A 24,014-nucleotide genomic window follows, 5' to 3' on the forward strand; every position below is an offset into this window, starting at 1 on the left:
TGACAGATTGCTAGATGTAATCCTTAAATAATTTTTTCCCAATAATGAAATCATGTATTTGCTTAAAGACCTCCTGATACTATGTTACATTGAGGATCACATACCAAAAATCAACCTAGAAGGTAAAAATCAATGTAAGAAATCCTACGGTCAGGTAGTGTAGGTTGAATTAAATGAAATCTCATTGTACATTTAATGATGATATTTTTGCTTTTTCCCAACAACAATTTTACTTTAGCATGAGTGCTACGTTCAAATTTAATTCTTTCACAGTCTTATCTTTATTGAGTTTGGAAGTTTGGAATCATTTTGATCCAAAATATATAGGTATACTTTGAAAGAAATGAAAAGTCAATTTAATCAGCTTGGACTTTGCCTACCAGATTCCCTTTCCAATCCACTTTTTTGACTTAGTATGTTGTTTTTATCCTTCATAATTTCATAGCAAATTATCCACCTGTTTTCTCGACTAAGCAGTGATAGAACCTAAATCTCAGGCGGTATTCTGAAGAAGTGCAGTGTAAATAATTTTGGTAAACTGTAGGATAACTGCATGCAGTGTATACTGTACCATTACAGCACCAAACCCTTTATAAAAACCAAGCACTCCTTCCTCCTGCTTTATGGTACTGATGCAGTCTCTCATTCCCTCATATTGTGTATTAATTGGAAGTACTTCATAGCCAAGGTCTGTGTTGTCAATTATTGTGCGTGTTCCTTGAATGTGAAGTCGGTGCAAAACTGTTTCCAGTGGGTAAAGTATTACATCAGAGCAAAGACTGGCAACAAAGTTAGCAATCAGTTCTGGAAAATAAGCTTCCAGTATACAATGTAAGGGACAACCACTTTCAACTAGGTGGCTATTGCAACTCTTTCTCTTTAGGATTAGCAGGACAAACTTCTGAATGACTGTGCTAATGATGTAATGAAGAACTCCATGCAGCACCGTAGGGAAGATCAAGGAATGTAGTGGAAGGAGTCGCTTGCTATGAGGCACTCCCAAGCCTAGTACTCTTCCGATTCCTTCTCTAATACATTCCAGTATGCTAGCATTTCCTCAAAAGCATTTTTACCACACATTTTGTGGAAAAATTTTCAAGCATTCATTTGTTTCATGGAACTGGTGACAAACCAAAGCATTTCACAAATCCTACACATACCTATGGCAGTGTTAGAGGGACAGGGTATGGGTAAAAGTGTATTCAAGCACACATTCACCCTGTAGGTCCTTGAAGGTATTCTTCATGCAGGCCACATTGCTACACAGCACAGCACAATAGATGAAACAGTCAAACAAAAAGCTATGCTTAATCAATAAGTTATAAACATAAAATATATGTAAAAATCTAATAAATATTTTTTTCCTACTTTCTCCTATTAGTATCAGAGGAGAGATGATTAGGCAAATTTTAATTGAATTATTACAAACTCAACGTTTAGGACCCTCCATGTTTGGTATGGATCTTCTGGAGTTTGGAATATATATAGAATGGGAAATTAAACAAGCATAGTACATTGGATATACTTATCACACAAGACATCTGATTTTAATTTTAATGTGATGTGATTTTAATTTTTTTCTGGTTACCCCAATAATATCCTATGTAGTTTTGGATGGTTTTACTAAATACCAAAGTTTGATTTGAATAAGTGTTAAATTCTTCTTAATAAAAGTATCAGTAAATGATTTCTAATTATCAGTAAATTATTTCTTGAACAAAATTCCACATGCATGGAGAATCCCTTAAAAATATTTTAATCTGATTTAGTCCTTAGGAAGAATCTCTGACTCTTCCTGGATCAAAGTTTATGTAAGTAATTATTATTTTCCAGGAAAGAGAATGAGATTCAGCTCAGTAAAATTTTGTGAGCATAATGTAAAACAAACATGAAATGTATTGTGACAGAATGTTATTGTCTCTCAACAGAAAGAAATAATATTTGATTCTACTATGTAGAACTTGTGAAAATATAAAAAAATCACTTCTTGAGTGGTCAAAACATTCTAGTACTCTAAAAGTCAATTATGATTTGTGTGGATTATATTTTACAGTTACAAGAGCAGGGGAAGTATTAATATAATTTAAAATAGTAAGAGTAAGATTAAAGACATATAATTTAGTTCAAATTTGACATTTTGACAAACTGCAAAAATTGTTTTTAGTAAATGCCTCTTCTTATTGAAAAAACATAAGAATTGGTTAAGTATTATTATTATTTTGAGAATTTATATTAGAGTTGTAATGTTCTGTGCAAATGTTACAGTATAGAATAAGAATTTAACACTTTGGGGAAAAATGCCATTTTCCCCTCTGTTTATATGAAAAAAGAACTTCTTTTTTTGCTATGGAGGATGTAAAACATAATATAAGAAAAATTAGAATAGTTCCTAGGTTTCATGATATTCTCAAGTTTAAAGGAGTCACACTGTGAAGTCCTTGATATTCGCGTTTATCAACCCTACTGTCTTGCTTTTACTTTGAAGACAACAGGTATTTTTTTAATTCTATACCAGACTTTTAAAAGTGAAATGAAAATTATGTGTAAAGATATATTTATAGATGAATTGAAGCCTTATAAACAAATATTCTAAACTTAGATGAAAATGATCCTTAGGAAAGTATTTCCCATGCAACTATGTTTTGTAGTTACCTTTAATGTGGAATAAAATTGTAAAACTTTTGTTTTCCAATAAAGGGAAGTCTTCTGACTAGGTTGCATTTCATATTAGTTGAGCCCTGACATGAAATCTTAAAATATCATAAGGGGAATTAAATAAATAATATGTTTATGGAAAAAAATTCCAGTTGAGATTGCTATGTTTGGCAACTTGGGGTTAATGAACGTAAATGAGTAGGGGCATGTAAGTCAATTTACTTTTTTGCCTAAGAATTTAGTTAACATTAATCCACATTGTGTTAATGTAGAAACTTTGATGAACCTGATAAGAGAATACTAAGGATAAAATGGGTCATGTCAAAGCAGAGTCCAGCTTAAAAGGACTTCATTGGCCATATTAGGCACATTTTTAAGTATGAACATGGAATCAGAATGCTGTTATCATTGACTGAATTAGACAAACAATTTTGAGGTCTATAATTACACCCACTAAAAAGGAGGAGGTCTAAACCCTTTCAAAGTTTTCTTTGTACTCAAATGTATCAGCTACATCAAAACAAAGAGAAAAAAACTTAAGAAAATTAAAAATGAGTCATTACATAGGCTTTCAGTTGATGAAGTTTATGCAGTGAGTAAAAGAATTTTCACACAATCATGGAGAAACACTACAGGTTGTTTGGAGAAACAAACTTCACATAATCATAAATAACTTCCATTATTATTCAATAAAATAATATTGCACTTATGTTTAATATTGACTCAAAATATCTAACCTTAATTTAGTTATGAGAAAAAAATGTAAAAATATCCATATTGTACAATGAAGCATATCACAAATTTAAACTTAACTTATTTCAATTCTATAAAAGAAAAATACAATAACAAGATCATAAGGGTTTTTACAGAAAATTCCCAGGTACAATATGAGATCAACAGATTTACTATATACCCTGATATAACTATATGACCTTTGGAATCTGAAGTGAGAAATACAAAAGTAATAGGAAACAGCTTTGGACAACATGGGAAAATCTGAATACAGAACTATGGTTGATACCTCTAATAAAATGATATATATGGTTTTTATTGTAGGTGTGAGAGCAGTATATTTGTTTCTCAGAGATAAATGTATTAAAGTGTAGGCTTGGTAGGTTAGTATCTCTTCACTTTTAAATCATTCACCAAACTTTTTTTTGCAGAGAGAAGTATAAAATAAATGTGTAAAATATTAAAGAAAAACTTGTGAATGCAGGTGAATGATATAGAGGTATCATTGAGTTTTATTCCAAAGTTTGTGTCTGTTTATTAGTTTAAAAATAAAAAAGAAAACCCATTCACTATGTACAATTTATAATATCTAGTTTTTAAAGCCTTTCTTTCTGAATGATAAAAATCTGTGAGAATTTTTTATTATTGTAACAGTTACATTCTAATGTATTGTCACACAGTAAGGTGATTATGGATGATGACAAAACAGTGCATATTTCAAAAACCTGGAAAAAACAATATTGGATGTCTTTGAAAGGGTAAATTGGTTGGTTCCAGCACCCCAGGACATCATCTTGTCTAGGCAAGCCAAAAACAGATGTGAAAGAAACAATATTATTTAAAAAGAGAGTCCAATAGGACACAAAAGATCCTGTCTCTGGCTTCATCTAGCCCCTTTTTAGTTTCTCAATTTTCATGCCCTCCCATAGTGCTGGGAAGGAGGAATTTGCAGAGGGGCCTTTATTGTGAATGAAGTCAAGGTATCACAGGACCTGACCAATAAAACAATACTTTACAAACACCTAATTATACAGAGACAACTAATCACCTTTAATCTTCGCAGTGTAAAGACACCTCAACAGAGGCCATGGACCCAGATTCTTTTTTTCCTAAATAAAGCTCTTTGAACTTGCCCTTCATTGTCAGTCAACTTCGTTTATCCAAAGTACCTGAGAAAAAACTCTGAGAGGTCACAGCAGCAGTGGGAAGAAGCAAACGCTGCAGGCATTGCCTGCAATAGTGCTGCAAAGCTAGAGGTCTCTGTCAGTTGTTAAACCTGAAGAATCCTATGAGAAAGTGTTTTGCCTACCACCAGGAATGACAGGAGAAACTGGAATTCTTTTCATCATAGCAAATGATGAATATTTGAATCAAAAGAAATGCTTACTCTGATATGAATGTGATGAAATATGTTCCTTGCGGTTGACATATAACAGAATTCAGAATTGTTTCCTTGATGAAATAGAGGAAGCAATCCAGAAATTCATATGGAATAATAAAAGACCTAGAATAGCAAAAACAATCCTAAGCAGAAAGAACTGTGCTGGAGGAATTACAATACCCAACTTCAAGCTGTATTATAAAGTTATAGTAATAAAAACAGCTTGGTATTGGCACCGGAACAGGCCTGAAGACCAATGGAACAGAATTGAAGACCTGGGAATGAACCGACAGAACTACGCCTACTTAATCTCTGATAAAGGGGCTAAAACAATAGTTTGGAAGAAAGATAGCCTCTTTAACAAATTGTGCTGGAAAAACTGGCTCAACACATGCAACAAACTAAAACTAGATCCTTATATATCACCCTGCACCAAAATCAATTCCAAATGGATTAAAGACCTCGAAATCAAAACAGACACCCTGAAAACACTAAAGGAAGAAGTAGGAGAAACACTTGGGCTCCTTGGCGCAGGATGGAACTTCCTGAACAAAGACCCAGAAAGGCTACAAATCAAAGAAAGGTTGGACAAATGGGACTGCATCAAACTGCAGAGCTTCTGCACGGCAAAGGACATAGCTTGCAAGATAAACAGAAAGTCCACAGACTGGGAGAAGATCTTTACCGGCCATTCAACGGACAAAGGCCTCATATCTAAAATATATGCAGAACTAAAAAAATTACCTTCCTCCAAAACAAAACCGCAAAGAACTAATAGCCCACTCATCAAGTGGGCTAAAGCCCTACAAAGAGACTTCTCTGATGAGGAAATGAGAATGGCCAATAGACATATGAAAAAGTGCTCTACATCACTGGCCATAAAGGAAATGCAAATCAAAACAACATTGAGATTCCATCTCACCCCAGTAAGAATGTCATATATCAAGAAAACTAACAATAACAGTTGTTGGAGGGGATGTGGCCAAAAGGGAACCCTACTTCATTGTTGGTGGGAATGTAAACTGGTTCAGCCACTCTGGCAAGCAGTATGGAGAGTCCTCAGAAGGCTAAATGTAGAACTCCCCTATGACCCAGCAACCCCACTTTTGGGTAATTATCCAAAAAAACACAAACAAAATCACAGTAAAGCCACCAGCACAGCAATGTTCATTGCAGCGCAATTTGTCATAGCGAGAATCTGGAACCAACCCAGATGCCCCTCCGTAGACGAATGGATCAGGAAAATGTGGTACATATACACAATGGAATTTTATGCCTCTATCAGAAAGAATGACATAGCCCCATTTGTAAGGAAATGGAAGGACTTGGAAAAAATTATACTAAGTGAAGTGAGCCAGACCCAAAGAAACATGGACTCTATGGTCTCCCTTATTGGGAATAATTAGCACAGGTTTAGGCAAGTCACAGCAGAGGATCACAAGAGCCCAATAGCTATACCCTTATGATCACATAAGATGATGCTAAGTGAAATGAACTCCATTTTATGGAAATGATTGTTATATCACAGTTGTAACTACTTTCAACATCCCATGTGTATCTGTAGTTTCTACTATTGATGATGTTCGTGTATCACCTTCTTGTGATTGTATCTAAACTATCTCTGTAGTCTTATCTGAGTGAATGGGAAACAGTGTGTACTGGTATTAGAATTAGGAAATTCAAAGGGAATACCAAAATTGAGAGACAAAGGGTAAAATAAGAGAAACAACAACAAAAGCAATACTTGCAAAACTGTTTGGTGTAAGTGAACTGAACACCACAGGGGGGGAAAGAGGGAGGGGGAGGGGGGTATGAGGGACAAGGTAACAAACAGTACAAGAAAAGTATCCAATGCCTAACGTATGAAACTGTAACCTCACTATACATCAGTTTTATAATAAAAACTTTAAAGAAAAAAGAATTCAGAATTGTTGAAACAGAAGGCATTGAAAGGGATTAACTCTAGACAATGTTTTCTGATAGCAACAGTGTTTTGGACCAGTTAGAATTCTGTCATCAGCGCATGAAGTTGTAGCTGGTGTCAATATTCTGTTTCCACTTTTCCATTTTAGTCTTCTGATCACTGTGAAATGTAATAACTGACTTCTAGGAAAACTTGGCATTTTCCCATGAAATGGAATTAAGAATATTTTATATGATTATTGCAATATATATTACATTTGATTTTGGCTTTCCATAGCATAAAATTTGGAAGATTTTGCAATTGAATTGACAAAAATCTTGTTAAAAGCCTTTATCTATGCAACTTACCCTATCCCTAAATTTTAATCTTGCATTATCTCCAGCATGTCTTGTTACTGGCAATTGTTTATCTTATTTAATATTTAGAATGCATTAGCTATTGTAAAACTAATAGCTTAGCACCTTCATATGTGTCTTTTTTGGCCATTTTGTAGTATTATTTAGAGTAGTTATTATCAAGTGTTTCATTAACTTTTAATACTAATGTGCAGTGTCTATTGGCAAGTGGCTTTCTATTTTAATAATTTAATTTTGGAGCAGTTTGCATAAAATTGAGCTGAAAGTATAGAAAATTCCCACATGTTCTTATTTCCAACTCCCAATTATCAACATGCTACACTAGATTGATATTAGTTTTTCCCATCAATGAACACAAATTGAGACATCATTATCACAGAGTGTACATAGTTTCCATTAGGGGCCAGCCGTGGTGTAAATTCTAAAGCTTGACATAGTACAATGTTGTGTATTCATCCTTATATCATTCCTGTATCTGTGCCTTAAACCCCTCTGAATGTGTTCTGCACATTTAGTCCCTTTCTTCCCCAAGTCCCTAAACAAAATTAATGTATATTTCTAACCTTTTCAATAGTTTCATCTTGTCAGAATAGCATTACACTATATGCACACCTTCTCAGATTGGTTTCTAAAGTCTATTTGTTACTATGCATTTTTAGTATACATTTGCAGTATAACTTTGTGATATGCATTTGCTTGATGTAATTCCATTGCCTGATAGCTAAATTTTTAATATTAAATAAAACCTCATTATTTGGGTGTGCCACTTAACTCCATTCACCTACTGCAATTTAGTTGTTATCAAATGTTAGCTATTACAAAATGGTTGTGGCAAATATTCTTGTTCGTGTGTGTGTGTGTGTGTGTGTGTGTGTGTGTGTGTGTGTGTGTGCAGTTATCAACTCCTCAGAGAAAATTTTAAGCAATATGCTTTTTTGGATCATATGGTTAATATACATCTACTTTGATAATATCTATCATATGATTGTCTAAAAGGTATCTTGTGCTTTTTTATTGTCAAACTGATGTACAGAGAGGTTACAGTTTCATATGTTAGGCATTGGATACATTTCTTGTACTGTTTGTTACCTCTTCCCCCATTCCCCCCTCCCCCTCCCTTTTTCCCTTCCCCCCCCCCACCATGAGTTCCCTTGCTTTGAACCGTGAATCTCTGAATCTTATCCTCCTGAATAGCTTGAATTACATGTGTAAACCAACAGTGACCAAAGCCTTTTCAATCTTAGTTTGGATTAGAAGAATTTTCAAATAGTTCGTGTCCAATTAGACTTTAATACATTCATGTACATTTATGCATCTCACACTAAATGTGTTTTAAATATACTGTAAAAGAGTTTAGATATTTATTTTTCATAAATTTTCGGATTTAGATCTTTTGTTAAAGTTTCTGAAGTTAGTGGTTTGATGTACTTGCACTACGAACATTCTAGTTATTGATAATTTTACTTTGCCTAAAAGTAATTTATTTGTCAGAAAATTGTAACATTTAAATTTTCAAACATTTTGATGAGTCACTGTGGCTCAGCTGATACATTTGTCAAAAGTTTATCATTTCTCAAAAAAAAAGATTTTATTTTACGTGGTGGGTTCTTTATAAATGAACGACGGTTTGTTTTTCACATCATACTTCAAAAGCATTTGATGCCCCCCCTTATATGTATTTTATACATAGAAGTTTTTAGATCATAAAATATACATAATTAATCACATGCAATGTTCATTTTCACATTAGGTAATATTACTTCTCTTAAAAATCTATTTTAGGTGGGTGACTTTAGCCAACATTTCTTTAAAGTGTTCCTTTACCTTTTTTTATAGCTTTTATGTTGGTCACCTTTGCTAAGAGGAATTCTGGTTTGGACTGAACTCAGTCCCAATTATACTCCATTAATACTCTACTTGAGTAATTTTAGCATATTGATACTGAAGAGAAAACAAGTGAAGCCAAAATTCTTACAAGCAGTCGACTTGTACTTGAAGTATTTCAGAGCCCATGTGGTTACTACCTTCAGCAGGTATGGACTGCTTGAAGAGACACTACATAGAAGGCTTGTAGTTAGTTTTAAAATAATCTTACAAGCTACCTTCAGCAGGTCATAAGCTCTCAAGGATAGGGAACATGACTTATTTATTTTAATAACTCCCAAGCCTGTCATAATTACTGACAGAGTTAAAATTTGAAACGTTCAACTATGCTGTGACACATTAACTCAGAACTACTTCCTGTGATTTCTTTTCTTTACATTAGCTCAGTTTAATGATTTAATAAGACTGAAATTAAAGGCAGGTGAAAGGTCATCCAAGGGGAGATCTTAAAGCATCCTGTTCATAGTTCCTGGATCCTTGAAAATGTTAACATTATGACATACAAACAGGGGAACATGTAAGGCAGAAATACCACATGTTGTTATGGCAACACTACTAATGACCAAGTAACTCGTTTTGCAACTATTTTGTTTAGTGAATACAGTTTCCAGATACCTTATCTGAAATGCTTGTGATTAGAATTGTTTTAGAACCTAGATGGATTTTTTTTAAATTTCGACATATAATGAAATATCTCTGGGCTAGGGTATAAGTGCAAAGAGCACGTTTGTTGTACTTCTGCTCTATGCACTGTCTGGTTGTAATTTTGTGCATAATTTTTAAATAAACTTATACATGAAGGAGGGCTTATGGTGCTGATGATCAAAAATTGCTGCACATTTTGGATTTTTAAATTAGGGATTGTCTATGAAACATATCTTCAATTTCTGGTCTCCTTTTTATCTAAATAAGAAGTCATCTATAACTATTTCATTTGCTTAAAAGCAATAGATGTTTTATATGACTTCTTATATTTCTTTATCATTCATACATAATATACCACATATAAATATTAAACTTCTGTATCTATACTTCATTTACTTTACACAGAGCATTTCTATTTATTCTATTACATTAGTGTGCCATGAATTTTAACTATGCATTTTATAGAGTCTCAAAATGATTTTATATAAATGTGAAACAGTTATTTAAAAATTCTACTTTCCACTCACCTGCTATGTAATATGTATAGAATAGATTACTTACATATGAGTATATATGAGTGACTATTTCTGTTAGTATGTCCCCATTTTATTATCAAAGTCATTTTTAACTTTTGCAATTGCATTGGTATTTCTCATATTTATATTAATGTCAGTTCATTATAAGAGGGATTTAATATGACATACTCACATATGCACACATTGTATGCATCCATTTCACATCACTCACAATGTCTTTTTCACTTTTCCCTTTGCAAATAATACCTAGAAGATTCATTGGTCCATGTTTTTCTTTTACACAAATCGTTTTGACAATATTCACTCTCCCACCCCTCCATTTCAGCATCCAGAACAGTATAAATTAATTTCTCCTTGAAATCTGTTCATTTGTATATTATGACACTAGACTAAACTACACTCACACATGGAAAAATACAAAATCATGCAATTCAGCTCAAATCCTTATAAAAGAAGTAAAATCAGTCCAGTGGTCTCTTCCAAGATGAAGATATAAAATATGAACAACTTCAAAATTCTCTACCAGCCTTATCAAAATATTTAAACACTGTTCTTTGAGAACATTTGCTCTAGCCTTACACCTGCTGTCCTGTTTCTTTGAAACTCTAGCACATGAATTATTTCATTTGAATATCTACCATGATAGTTGTAATAATAATAATAAATAATAATTTTGTTTAAATACATTTTTATTTGATTTAGTCAATATAAAATTTATTTGTCTCCTACTCTGTGTATTATTATAGGCTTTGGTTTTGTGTCTTTATTTGTATATACTGATTGTTTTATACTCATCCATTTTGTCTTCTTTGCACATCATGTTTTACAACATTTTGTACCTGCTTTATACACTTTTCCTGTGTATATCTAGCAAGAAAAATCACCAAATCTTATGATCAGCATACTTAATTTCAATAGAATTATGCCAAATGGTTTTGTAAGTATTGCTTTTGGAATGGTTTGTCTTTTTGTCCTTTGTCTCTCATATTTGATATTCCCCTTCCCTTCCCCAGTTCTAATACCTTTATAAACAGTATCCAGGGTATTCTGATGAGATATAGGGGTAGCGGGGTTACAACCACAGGAAGGGAATATAAGAGAAACAAAACTAAACAAAACAATCAAACAAACGGACAAAAAAAAACAAAATACAAGGCATAGTTTCACATGGCATGTTGATAATAATTACAACAGGGGTATAACTCTAGTTTCTGTAACGTAGTGTTCATTTCACTTGGCATCATCTTATGTGATCACATGGGTGTAGCCTGATGTCTGATAAAGTTTTTCTCTCATCTTTCTGTAGAATAGAACAAGAGCATGTTAATCTTAAGTAAAATCATGGTAACCACATGTTTGATCATACACAAGAAATCAACAAATGAATAAATATTAAAGAAGAACTTTTGGATAATCATCAGGTGATAGAAAGAAGAGGACTATGGATCTGAGTATGTGTAATGTAATTCATATGTATGTATATATGAAAATGAATTGATTAAATCTTTCAATATTATAAATACTAGGTAGGTGTGACCAAGATAGAGTAATAGAGGGGCTATGGATGTGACTAACAGACATATCACAATAAAATTGATTGCACAATTAATGTACACTAATAAAAAGTTAGAGAATTGAACTTATTTTTATTTTATGAATGAGGAAGAGATAATATTGCAAAGATATAAATTCCTGTGGGGAACTGGCTAAATGAGGTGACCTGATAAAGATCACTTTAAACCAACAAATTCTAAGAGTCAGGGAGAAACTATCCATCAAAAGCACAGGCTCAGGTGGCTTTAATACATTTCTGCTCAATAAATTGAAAGTAATGAAGAAGAGTGTACTGTCAAATGACAAAGATGAAGAGGAATTCTCTAGTGATATTTTTTTCTACACAAGAAATGAGATAAAGGAAAAGAAATACAGGGTGTTTGAGCAAACAGGTCTTAGGGACTATAGAAAAGAACAAAATTTTACCTTTAATATTTTGCCCATAAAATTAGTTAAATCATAATTAAACTAATAATTACTAATATTAGCTTAATCACCAGTAAATTATTTTCTAAAGAAAGAAACATCATGGTCTTGGCAAATTATTTTTGTTTTTTTTTTTTGTTTTCTGATAGTGTACATGAATATAACTCAGGAAAGCTTTCATTTAATATCTATTCCAGAATGCTAAGCACTTCAGAAACTTATATATTGGTTGTTTTATAATGCAAACTTTATCTTAAGTAAATTGATACATTATTATGCATGTATCCCTGCTACATTTCCATCTTCATAATTGAATCTAAATCTATTGTTAGTTCTTACACCTGAAATGGTTTTGTATTCTATATCCAACAGTGAAACAGGAAGATTATCAATTATAGACAATGAGTTTTCTTTTTTTTTTTTTTTTTTGGCCAGTCCTGGGCCTTGGACTCAGGGCCTGAGCACTGTCCCTGGCTTCTTTTTTGCTCAAGGCTAGCACTCTGCCACTTGAGCCACAGCGCCGCTTCTGGCCGTTTTCTGTATGTGTGGTGCTGGGGAATCGAACCTAGGCAGGCGCTCTTGCCACTAGGCTATATCCCCAGCCCGAGTTTTCTTTTTATACAATAGATTTTTCTACACTAAATTCCTTGTCTATAAACATTACCTTGATGCAAATTCAAAATGCTACTTTTTAATACTTCTTATGAGAAGGAAGATCATAGTTTTGGCTATGAATCAAGGACAGTACAAATGTTAGGTTTGTAATGAAACATTACATGGAAATCAGATTTGTCTTAAAGAGTGTTTCAGATTTGAACAAATCCTAAATCATGAAAAATTAGAAGCCAGAAATGCTAATATTTATTTATTTATCTAATTTTGTGTGCTTAAATATATCTTGGATTCTATGAACAGGCAGAGATTCTGGGATGTGGGAGGAAAACCCAGGATCAATAACCAATTCTTTTTCAAATCAATACAACAGAGTATACCATTTTTAAGGTTTTAAAATACATCTATGGTGAAGTTGAGTAATGCTTATTCATGATAAATTGGTCTCAGATTTTCAACTATTAATATTCAAATACAACTTGGGCTGGACTGGAAATACCTAGAGATACTTTCCCTATACTTTCATCACTCCTTCCTTACATTCAACAAAGCCAAGAAAAGCAAGGATAAAACAAAAGCCCTATACTCATCAAACAGGGTACATAGGAAAAAAAAAAAGGAGAAAATGGCAAGGAAAAACAGAATAATTATCTTAATATCAAACAATGGATCATCTTCCAATACTAAATTAGATGTTTAACAAATATATATGCCATTATAGGTTGAACTTATCAAATGATACATCTTCAAATAAAAATTATCTTCTACACAGACTTGGGCTTGACAAATAAACTAAATCCATTGTTTAAATTTTTTTCATTTCTTTTTTATCAAAGTGAAGTACAGAGGGCTTACAGGTTCATATGTAAGGCAGTAAGTACTAAATCCACTTTTTTTTTTTTTTTTGCCAGTCCTGGGGCTTGGATTCAAGACCTGAGCACTTTCCCTGGCTTCTTTTTGCTCAATGCTAGCACTCTACCACTTGGGTCACAGTGCCACTTCTAGCTTTTTCTGTTTATGTGGTACTGAAGAATCAAACACAGGGCTTCATGCACGCAAGGCAAGCACTCTATTGCTAAGCCATATCCCCAGCTCATAAACTAAATCCAAATTGATAATCTTCCACAAAAACTTAGCTTGTTACAAACTACATGACAGAAAAGAAATTTCCCCACAACAGATTAGTAGGAATATGGAGAGGATTGGTCTTTACTGACATTATCTCACAGAACAATAGATCTAAGAGGAAGTATGTGTGGTGTAAGTCATCCAGAACTGCACTTGTTGGTCTCAGAGCCTCCTGACATTCTGCCAATGGTACATCTTCAAACAAACCTGAAATCTCTGAAGTGTGCCTGAGATTACCAATGACTAAAAAAAAAGACTACACTGAAGTTATATCTACTGAAGTAATATTTCCTCTGAATATAGCTGTCTGGCAAGCTTAGAAAGCAGTTGTCAAACTCGTGTAGATAGTTGTCTTCACTGGCTGATCTGCGGACTGGAAAGGATATTGAGATGCTCTATTGAATTAAGACTACTCAATGAAGATATTTGCTTGTCAGGCAGAGGTGTTTTGGCGCACTATGGCTACACCGAATTCCTTACTTTCTGGGAAATGGTTTGATGCTCATGTGGCTTATGATAGTATTTCATGTATTTAAATGGACAATGATTCTCCAAACACCTACTGGCAATTTCTAGTATGTTTTACCACAATCAGTAAGTCATGTACATGTGACAACACTTTTTTTCTAAAGGCATACTAGTGTCTTAAATTTGTTTGAGGTAGTTGTTGCTTTGATATTTGTTTATAGGCCTCAGAGAAGATGGGCACAACTGTCACCCTTGGCCTAGTTAAAATGTTTGAACTGCAGTATTGATTGTAACATGTCCCATTTGTTACCTAGTACCCAGAGGTATTAATGTTTGTTCATTTTACTTAAATGTGTATAGTGTTCTAAGAACAAACAGATTCTGAGATGGAGGAGAGGAGTTCAAGAAATCAACATCTAATTCTATTTTCGAATCAACAAAACAGAGTATGCCTTCTGGAAGGCTTTACAATATATCTAGGATGAAGTTGAATAATGGCTATTCATGGAGCATAGATCGCCACACATGCTGATTATAAATTAAAAATTGTAATGGACAATATCTGAATTACGTAAGTTTTCCAATTGTTACAGGTTCACTTTCCTGCAATTTGCACACTTTTAATTAAGGTTGATCTGACAATATAAAGTAGAACATTTCAGAATTAAATGATTCATAGACTTAAGTTACTCTCTGAATGCCATCATGAAATTTGGCTTGTCCGACCTTGTTCCAGCAAGGATGTTAATCATCTCTTTTACTAATGTACTTAGACCACAAATGGCACCCATCCCTTGATCAGTAGCTCCGCTTGTTATAATACTGAGTTGTGCTATAACAATACCTGTACTATAATATGTTACATACATAATTCAGTATTTTTCATGGTTTCAAATACATGAAGGGACTTAAAGTATATCTCACTTAGGTAGGGTAGTCTATGGTTTAAGAAAACATTTGATAGTTTGATAAGTAAATGCATGACTTTTGATTTTCAACATGGATTCATTTTACTATTAATATTTATGAAATAACTATTCCCTTCATCACAGAACAATGCATTCACTGTGTTTATTTAACATAAATATTGCCTTACATAATAAAGTAGCACTGCTAAGAAAGGAAAATAACACACAAATCTCAAATAATCATCAATAATCTTAAGTCTATTTCTTACACTAATCCATAAATCTCACAAATATTAGCTTGCATTTTTACTTAATTACATTGGATGTTTACTCCACACATCTGTAACAATGTTTATATTCCTGCCTTGTTTATTTTGGGCTATGTCTTTCTAGGCTAATCTTAATTTGTCCCATGAATTAACAAATTCAAAATTTGTCTGCTTGTTTTCTCTATATTGATCACTATCCTGTCTGAGTATAATATTTTCTGGATTCATTTCTTTTTGCAGGGTATCATATACTTTACCAATATTCCTTTCAGTTCTTATTGTTTCTTTTGAGAAGACCCAGGGTCCACTGTAAGAATTAATGGAAACATATCAATTCTCTCCAAAGCTTATGAAATGTCTGTGGCCTATGGTTCATATCCACTTAGTGTACTTCTTTTTATGTCCTTTGGAAGATCTCCTTTTTCTAGAGGCTAGAAAACTACTGTACTCTCTAAACTTCTTGTCTCCACAGATTAAATCTGCCTAGAAGTTCTGAAAAAAATTGTTTAACATAAAGAATTGCCACATGAAGCGTTTATAACTTTGTTAAAATCTTTTAATAACCCAATCTGAGGTAATTACTCTACTTGCAAATATAAAATTTCTTTACGACCCATCCATACTAAGATTAGTTTTCTACAGGTCCAACATGTTGTAGAAGGTTATTATACTTGGTTATTGTTGTAGAAGGCTATTACAATTGGTTTATCTGAATACTGAGTTAAGAAAAATTTGTCAGAAAGTGATATGAAATGTACTCACTGCCTTACACATGAAACTGGAACCCCTCTGTACTTCACTTTAACAATAAAGAAAAATTTTTAAAAAGTAAAAAAGAACGTGATGGAGTTATTGTGCATGATTTTTGGGTGATTTCTCTTATTATTCTACAAAATTTTGTGTAATATCTTCTGAAATATGGAAGAATTTAAGCACTATTCTTAGATCCTGTTCCAGAGAGGCATAAAAGGTTGAATTTGGGGTGGGGGTGGAATTTTGCTAAGGGATCCCAGATTTTTGCAAATGTTTCCCAGGGATGCAAGAATAATGGTCGTTCTGAGGTTATTATTGTCCCACCTGGTACTTCTACAAGATTGTTTAGACTGAATAGTATCGAAAAACTACTATATTCAGTTGATAGCCATTGTACTTAAATTTTTGTATTTTCATCTTTCTCTGTTTAACAAATGGAGTGCTGTATTTTCTGAGAAGTTGGGCATATGTAATAGGATCGGCATTCAGATAGCCCTTTAATCAACCACAAGGTAAACAGTATGCGACCTACAGAATACTGTGTGCTCAACAATTTTAAATACTGTTTTTGGGTGTTGCCTCATGTGCACAAATTGTCCATCAGTGTGTTCACCTGAGATAGTCAGTACAATAGCAGTAAGCAGGCATTGTGTTAGAAGACTTTGTTGATATGGGGGCTAATGTAAGTTCCATGAGCACATTTAAGGTAGCTTTTTGCTAATTATATTCACTATTAACATGGCTAAAAGAAGCTGGTAATAACAATGCCACAGCCTGCTTGCTGGGCTGCACTGAAATGTTCTCCACTGTATTAATTAATCTACCATACAACAAAACACAACAAAACTGAGCTTCATAGGTTTTAGAGTAGGGAACAAATATAGATAAGTTTTGTCATAATGTAACATGGATGTATTTCATATCAATTTCTCAAAGAATTCTCACTCCCATTTAACACCTTAAGAGTGTTGTCTTTTTTATCTTAATTTTACTACTGCTTACAGCATTCTATGACTCTTATTTAGTATCTCCAAAATTTTCCAATATCCTCCCAAAAATCAGCTCAATTCAAGGATATTATGCATACAATTGTTTAAGTAGTATTGATTTAAAATAAGTGCATTAATATATTTGTAATAAATATATTCATCTAAAATTATTTCCTTACTATTGAGACATCCTACTGTGTTTTTGAAAAGTAGTTTTCTGTACATTTATAATAATTTATATTATATCAACCTCTAATATTTATGGATTTTTGTTTTTCTAAAAAATATGCTTTCTAGTGGTAAATTATTCATTTCTGTTTATGTAATTTGTATCTAGAAATCTTACTAAGTGGTTTTCATAATCTTAATAGTTCAGTGGATGATTTATTTTTGTTTTGCAGGTGAATAATATCATCCAAATAAAATGAACATCATTTCCTCCTTTCAGTTATTGATTATATCATTTCCTCACTGGGCAAAGCCCATGTAATACAGTACAAACTGAAATAATGAATTGTGACCGTATATTTTACCTTGAATTTAAAGTAATATAGTTTGTGTTAAATTTTTCAGAGATCTCTCTGTTTCTTACATTGTTCTAAAATTAAAAATTTGCATTTCTTACTAATTTTTAAACTACTTTTCAAAATACTGAGAGATATCCACCCTTTAAAGTCTTTTCAGCATTTAGGAAAATGATGATAAGCTCTTCTTTTGCATTAATGTAATTAACTATTTTGCTACTTAATACCAAGCCATTCCTGTATTTCTGTAATGCTAATTTACAGTCAATTCTTGTCAATATTGTAACATTTTGATCTTGAAATAATCAGTTCAGTACTTACACACATATATGCACAAAAAGTTTAGTTTTATTTTGCTTTTAGAAATCTATTGTGGAGGATTATTCTTAGGAAGTAAATTATTTAGAATAGTCTATACTTCATTAATTATAAAATTATTATAATAGCTAGGAGATTATTGGTCTTTTTTGATCCACCTTATCTGTAAAGAAATCTAAGCAAATGGTAATTATTATATGTGTAGACTAATTTTCTACCAAATATTTCAATACTTTTAAAAATGTTCTTTTTGTATTTTATATGTAGTATTCAACAATTCTCTCAGAAATTACAATGGATTTTTCTGTAAACTTTTTAAATTTCCATTGCTCATCTGTGTTTAAAATTTATAACTGTAACTCAGAATTATGGTATTAATTGATGGCATGAGTTCAATCAACCCCTAGCCTGATGTATGGCAAAAGAAACCAATGGATGATGGATTAAAGTATTTGTTCAATAAGATTCATTCTGTATGTATAGAAAGAAGAATATAAAATATGGAGACCAGTTTCATCCGAAAACCAGAGCTCATTTTTTAAAAGTTCTGTCCTACATGGATTTTGTGTCTGTTAAGCATGTGTATGAGGGAAGTGGGAGGTTACAGTACCTACTCAAATAGTATTTACTAGTATCAGCATCCTCAGTCAAGAAAACTGAGCTCTGTAACCTTTTGGAATATTTCATTTTATCTCAGAATGTTGCAGTTCTGGCAGCTGCTGCCACCTTGACATTGTGCATCCTTTTCAGCAACAACAATTTCCAAGTCAGAGAGTGAAGCTCTTTTTATCCAGTATCACCTCTTATAAATCCCTAAGAAATCAATCAAAGCTTCTGAAAAATATCTTACACGGTGCTTTAATTTTTGTCACTGGTACATAGTTTGGTATTTTGAGAGTTTTGCAGTCATTTAAATTGCAGTTTGGATTAGGATATTTAGATTCTTGCTTATTTTCATCCGATAATGCAGTTGATTCTGTGAATCTTAGTATAAGACAGATGTTAAAAGATTCCAGAAAGCTCAAAAGAAGCTAACAGTTTTCTTCAAGATCCTGTGGGAAAAAGTTGGAGTAAAATTTAGAGTTTATTTTAAATGTTTAAAAATATTATGTTAAGGGGCTGGGGATATAGCCTAGTGGCAAGAGTGCCTGCCCTCGGATACACGAGGCCCTAGGTTCGATTCCCCAGCACCACATATACAGAAAACGGCCAGAAGCGGCGCTGTGGCTCAAGTGGCAGAGTGCTAGCCTTGAGCGGGAAGAAGCCAGGGACAGTGCTCAGGCCCTGAGTCCAAGGCCCACGACTGGCCAAAAAAAAAAAAAAAAAAAAAAAAAAAAAAATATTATGTTAAATATATTCATATGTAAAATCCTTTCTTTAACCTTGGAAAATTTATGGTAGTAAAGCCAGAGAAGAAAGCAATAAAAAGTCAGATTCCCGGTCAGGGAACAAAAGACAAAAACAAAACAAAACAACAACAACAACAAAAAAATTCAGACTTTTGTTTGATAAGAGGGTAAAAAGAAGTCTCATAATTGTAATTGTCTTCTAATGGGATTTGCTTCATCTGTGACAGTGTTTTCTCTATTACTAAAACATTTCTACCAGCTATCCAATGACCACCTTCCAAGAAGTAAGATTTCTGTGTGAGGAAGTATTCCCAATGTCCCTTTACTAATTTATTGTCCAATTTTCAAATTACAGACCTATAAACTGTTTCTTTCTTTCTTTGCTTTTCTTTTCTATCATAAATATCCAGAAAGGAATTTTTCTTTGTATTTACTTTCATGGTTTTATTTTGTGGGAAAAAGTTAAAAATGTGAGTTTTACTATAACTGACCTGAATACTCACATTGTCACTGACCTGTCTCACCATTATAACAATTATCTTTCTTTACATTTTATACACAATTGTCTTGAATTTTGTTTTCTTTCTAATGAAAGTGGCAATATGTGGTGAAACGATCTGAATAGGAAGAGAAGATTAATGGAAAATATAAAGCAAAACAGTGTATTTTATTTATATTTTAACTTTTAGACAGTTGAGTCAACAAATGAGAGGGTCTGAGGTTCATTAATTAAGTATTCACCACATATTAATGAAGTGTCTACAATGGTAAATGTGGTATTGTGGTTGTGAATACACTATAGTGACCCAAACCCTGCAAATTCTTTTTTTTTAATGGTCCTGATTGCTAATTGGGAAGTGACAGTGATAGCCAAATAAACAAACCAAAATAACAAAGATAATCTGGTTGTAAATGTCTACAGGTGACAAAAACAAAAGAGGGAACAGGGTTAAGGCACAGTCCAAGGAAGTACTCTTTGAACATTTGTAATATAAAAATTCAAGCCAATAATGAGTGAGACAGAGAAGGAAATGATTACAATACTTACTGTAGTACAGGCATTTCAGGAATAGATAGTGTGTTAAGTACCTCAAAGCCATAGTATTTGATGTATCCAAATGACAAAGGACAACACAGGAAGGAGAAAATGAGGGAGGTAATATCTGAGAGATATCCAACATGATAAGATTTTCTGATACCATTATTTGTTGATAGAAATACCAAGTTTTATAGGTATATTAATAGAAAAATTCAATACACAATGCTAATAGACTCATTTTAGCTTCATAACAGAAGATAAACTGAGTGCTGGTGTCTCATGCTTCTAATCCTCAGATCTCATGAGGCTGATATCTGAGGATCATGGCTGGAAGTCAGCCAGGCAAAAAGTTGCCCATAAGATTCTTACCTCCAACAAACCACTGAAAAACCAGAAATGGCACTGTGGCTCAAGTTGTGGAGGGTAAGCTTTGAGCAAAGGTTCTCAGGGACAGCACTGAGTTCAAGCCACACAACTGAAAAAGAAAAAAAAATATACTAACAGAAGGGCAAGTACTGGCTCAAACCTTTAGAGACGCAAGTTCAATTTTCCAGCTCACAGATGATGTTGATTGGATATGAGTGCTACTAGGATAGAAGAAAAAGAAGATAAACAAAAAATTCTGAAATGGTCATTCATAAGAATGGAGGAAGAAATTTATCTAAGAACTTATATTACTATAATACCTACATTAATATATTATTTATATTACTATATTATCTATATTACTATATTATTTATATTACTATATTATCTAAGGATAGAGCAAGAACAGTTAGCTGATCATATTTTCTCTCCAAACCACAGAATAATATAAACAAAACCTTGGATTTAAGATACAGGTGGGTATTCCAGAACAATCAATTGATGAGGGGAGGGGAGTTGATGGACTATCCAAAGAACTTGGGGAAATCATAATCAATACTGTGTCCACTGGTTTATTAGTCACTATGTCAAAGAGGCTTTGCACCATTTTAAAGAACTATGTCAGTAATATTGCTTCGAACCAAGTACTACAAATTGATAAAATATTACATTTCCTTGTTTTAATACAATGATAGATGATTTTCATTACAGAATATAATTGAAAGTAGGATGCATGACATGTTCTCTAGAAAATACACATCAAATAAAACAAAAAACAAACAGGAAACCTACTGATACTGTTTTAAATTTTGTTCAAGAAAAAATGTTTAATAGATGAGCATATTAATTAATAGAAAAAGAACTACAATTAATTTCAGTTTGGAATAACATAATGCTATTTTACCACTAAATTACAAAAAAACCCAAAGCATTGCTTTAGACATTTATTTAACTTTGAAATTCTCATTCTGCAATAAAGAGGATGGAACCAAATGATCCCTAGATCTCTCTCTCTCTGTCTCTCTATCTCTCTGTCTCTCTCTCTCTTTCACACACACACACACACACACACACACACACACACACACACACACAGATTCTGGTGACATGAAGGCTAGAAGGGCCCATACTTGGGAGCTCAATAAACCCTTTTTTTAGTTTTTGAGACTTTTCAAATAATTTACTTCTTTTTTAAAAATAAATTGACTTTATTGTTATGAAAGAGATGATGTACCAAAGGATTAAAAACACATGAGTCAGGTAATGGATACATTTCTTGTCATGTAATTTCTCCTGTTCCGTCATTCTCAGTCCCTTCCTCTTGTCTCCACCCATGTGTTGTACAGTTCAATCTCATCACTGTCCAGTGAGCTCCACTGCTGCTCCACTTTTTCACCCATTTTTTATGGAATTTGGTGTCCTTTCCCCTCCATTGCAATGGTATACATATGTATAAGTAGCTACAGTCCTTTATAAATTGACATGTTGCGGTGCATTTCAGATCACATTTCTGCATACCAGATAGAACATGTGTTGTTTGTCTCTCTGAGCTTGGCTTACCTTATTTAAGATGATTTATACTAGTTGCTTTCATTTCCCTGTAAATGATATCATATTATTATTTCTAATGGCTATGCAAAATTCCATTGTGTGTAGGTACGGCATTTTTTGGAATCACTCATTTATTGTGGGGCACCTGGGCTGTTTCTATATCTTGGCTATTGTGAATATTGGAGCAATGAACATGGATGTGCAAGAATCCTTATCATACCTTGGCTCATAATGTTCAGGGTAGATGCCCAGGAGTGGTGTGATATGGTTAGGTTGTAGGAAAATTCTATACTGGTTTTCTGAGGAACCTCCAGACTGCTGCCAAGAGAGATTGTACTAGTTTACATTCCTATCAACAGTGCAGTACGATTCCTTTTTCCCCATATCTCCACCAACATTCAGAATGTTGACCAATCTTATTGGGGTAAGATGGAGTCTCAGGGTTGCTTTGACTTGCATTTCCTTTGTGGACAAGGCCTATGAGCATTTCCTCATCTATTTCTTCATCATTCTTTGCTCTTCTGAGAAGTCTCTTCTAAGGTTGCATGCCCATTTATGGTTGGTTTATACGTTTTGGGAGGGGTTAGTTTCGTGAGCTCCTAATATATATTGGATATTAGGCCTTGGTCTGATATGTTGCTGGTAAAGATCTTTTCCAAGTTCATTGGCTGTCTTTCTAGTTTAATAATTATGTCCTTAGCTGTGCAGGAACTTTTTATTTTCATATAGTCCTATTTGTCAAATTTCTTTCCTATATTTTGTGCCTTTAGGACTCTATTCAAAAAGTTTCTAGCTATATCTATAAGTTCTAATGTTTCCCTTACTCTATCTTGCAATAGTTTCAAAGTTTTGGTTCTGATATTGAGATCTTTGATCCACTTTGAATTGATATTTGTGCTTGGTGAGAAACAGGGATCTACTTTCAGTTTTCTACATATGGATGCTAAGTTTCCCAACCACCAATTACTGAAAAGGCAATTTTTTTTACTGTGTGTCTTCAGATTTCTTATACAATATTAGATAATTTTTAAGTGTATGGTTTAATTTCTGAGTCTCCCAATCAATTCCATTGATATTCAGGTCTATTTGTGCCACTAACAAGCTATTTTTGTTAGTGTGGTTCTGTACTAGACTTTGAGTTCTGATATTGCCATACCACGTGCATTGCTTTTTGCCTAGAATTGCTTAGACTAGTCTAGGACTTTTATTGTTCCATATACATTTTTGGACTGTTTTCTCTATTTTAGTAAATAACCTCATTGGGATTTTGATGGGGATTGCACTGAATTTGTAAATTATTTTTGGCAGTGTGGGCATTTTCACAATATTGAGTCTACCTATCCATGAGCATAGAAGGTCTGTCCATTCCCTGGTGTCCTCTTTGATTTCTTTCTTCATATTTTTTATAGTTTTGACTATTAAACTATTTTGTCTTTGGTTAATTAATTTCTAGATTTTTTGAGACTATTGAAAGTGGAGTTGTTTCATGATTTCCCTTTCTGCTTGTATATTGTTGGCACACAGAAAGGCTACTGATTTTGTGGGTTAATTTTGTATGCTGCTACTTTGACAAAGTGGTTGATTACTTTTAGAAGCTTGGGGATGGAGAACTTTTACATTCTTCCACGTATTTTTAGTAGGATATTC

The 24,014-nt window shown here is 33.2% G+C and overlaps 1 protein-coding gene across 1 annotated transcript in view; it reads right to left on the reverse strand.

Moving 5' to 3' along the window:
- Positions 1-235: 235 nt before the first annotated feature.
- Positions 236-24,014, reverse strand: part of LOC125339368 (mitochondrial outer membrane protein SLC25A46-like) — a 43,893-nt gene continuing 20,114 nt past the window's right edge. The window contains exon 2 of the mRNA XM_048330514.1: positions 236-1,056. Within this exon, the coding sequence (XP_048186471.1) occupies positions 494-1,056 (563 nt within the window). The 3' untranslated portion in view covers positions 236-493. The remainder of the gene's footprint in view (positions 1,057-24,014) is intronic.

This window comes from Perognathus longimembris, chromosome 21, assembly GCF_023159225.1.
Source record: "Perognathus longimembris pacificus isolate PPM17 chromosome 21, ASM2315922v1, whole genome shotgun sequence".
NCBI lineage: Eukaryota > Metazoa > Chordata > Mammalia > Rodentia > Heteromyidae > Perognathus > Perognathus longimembris.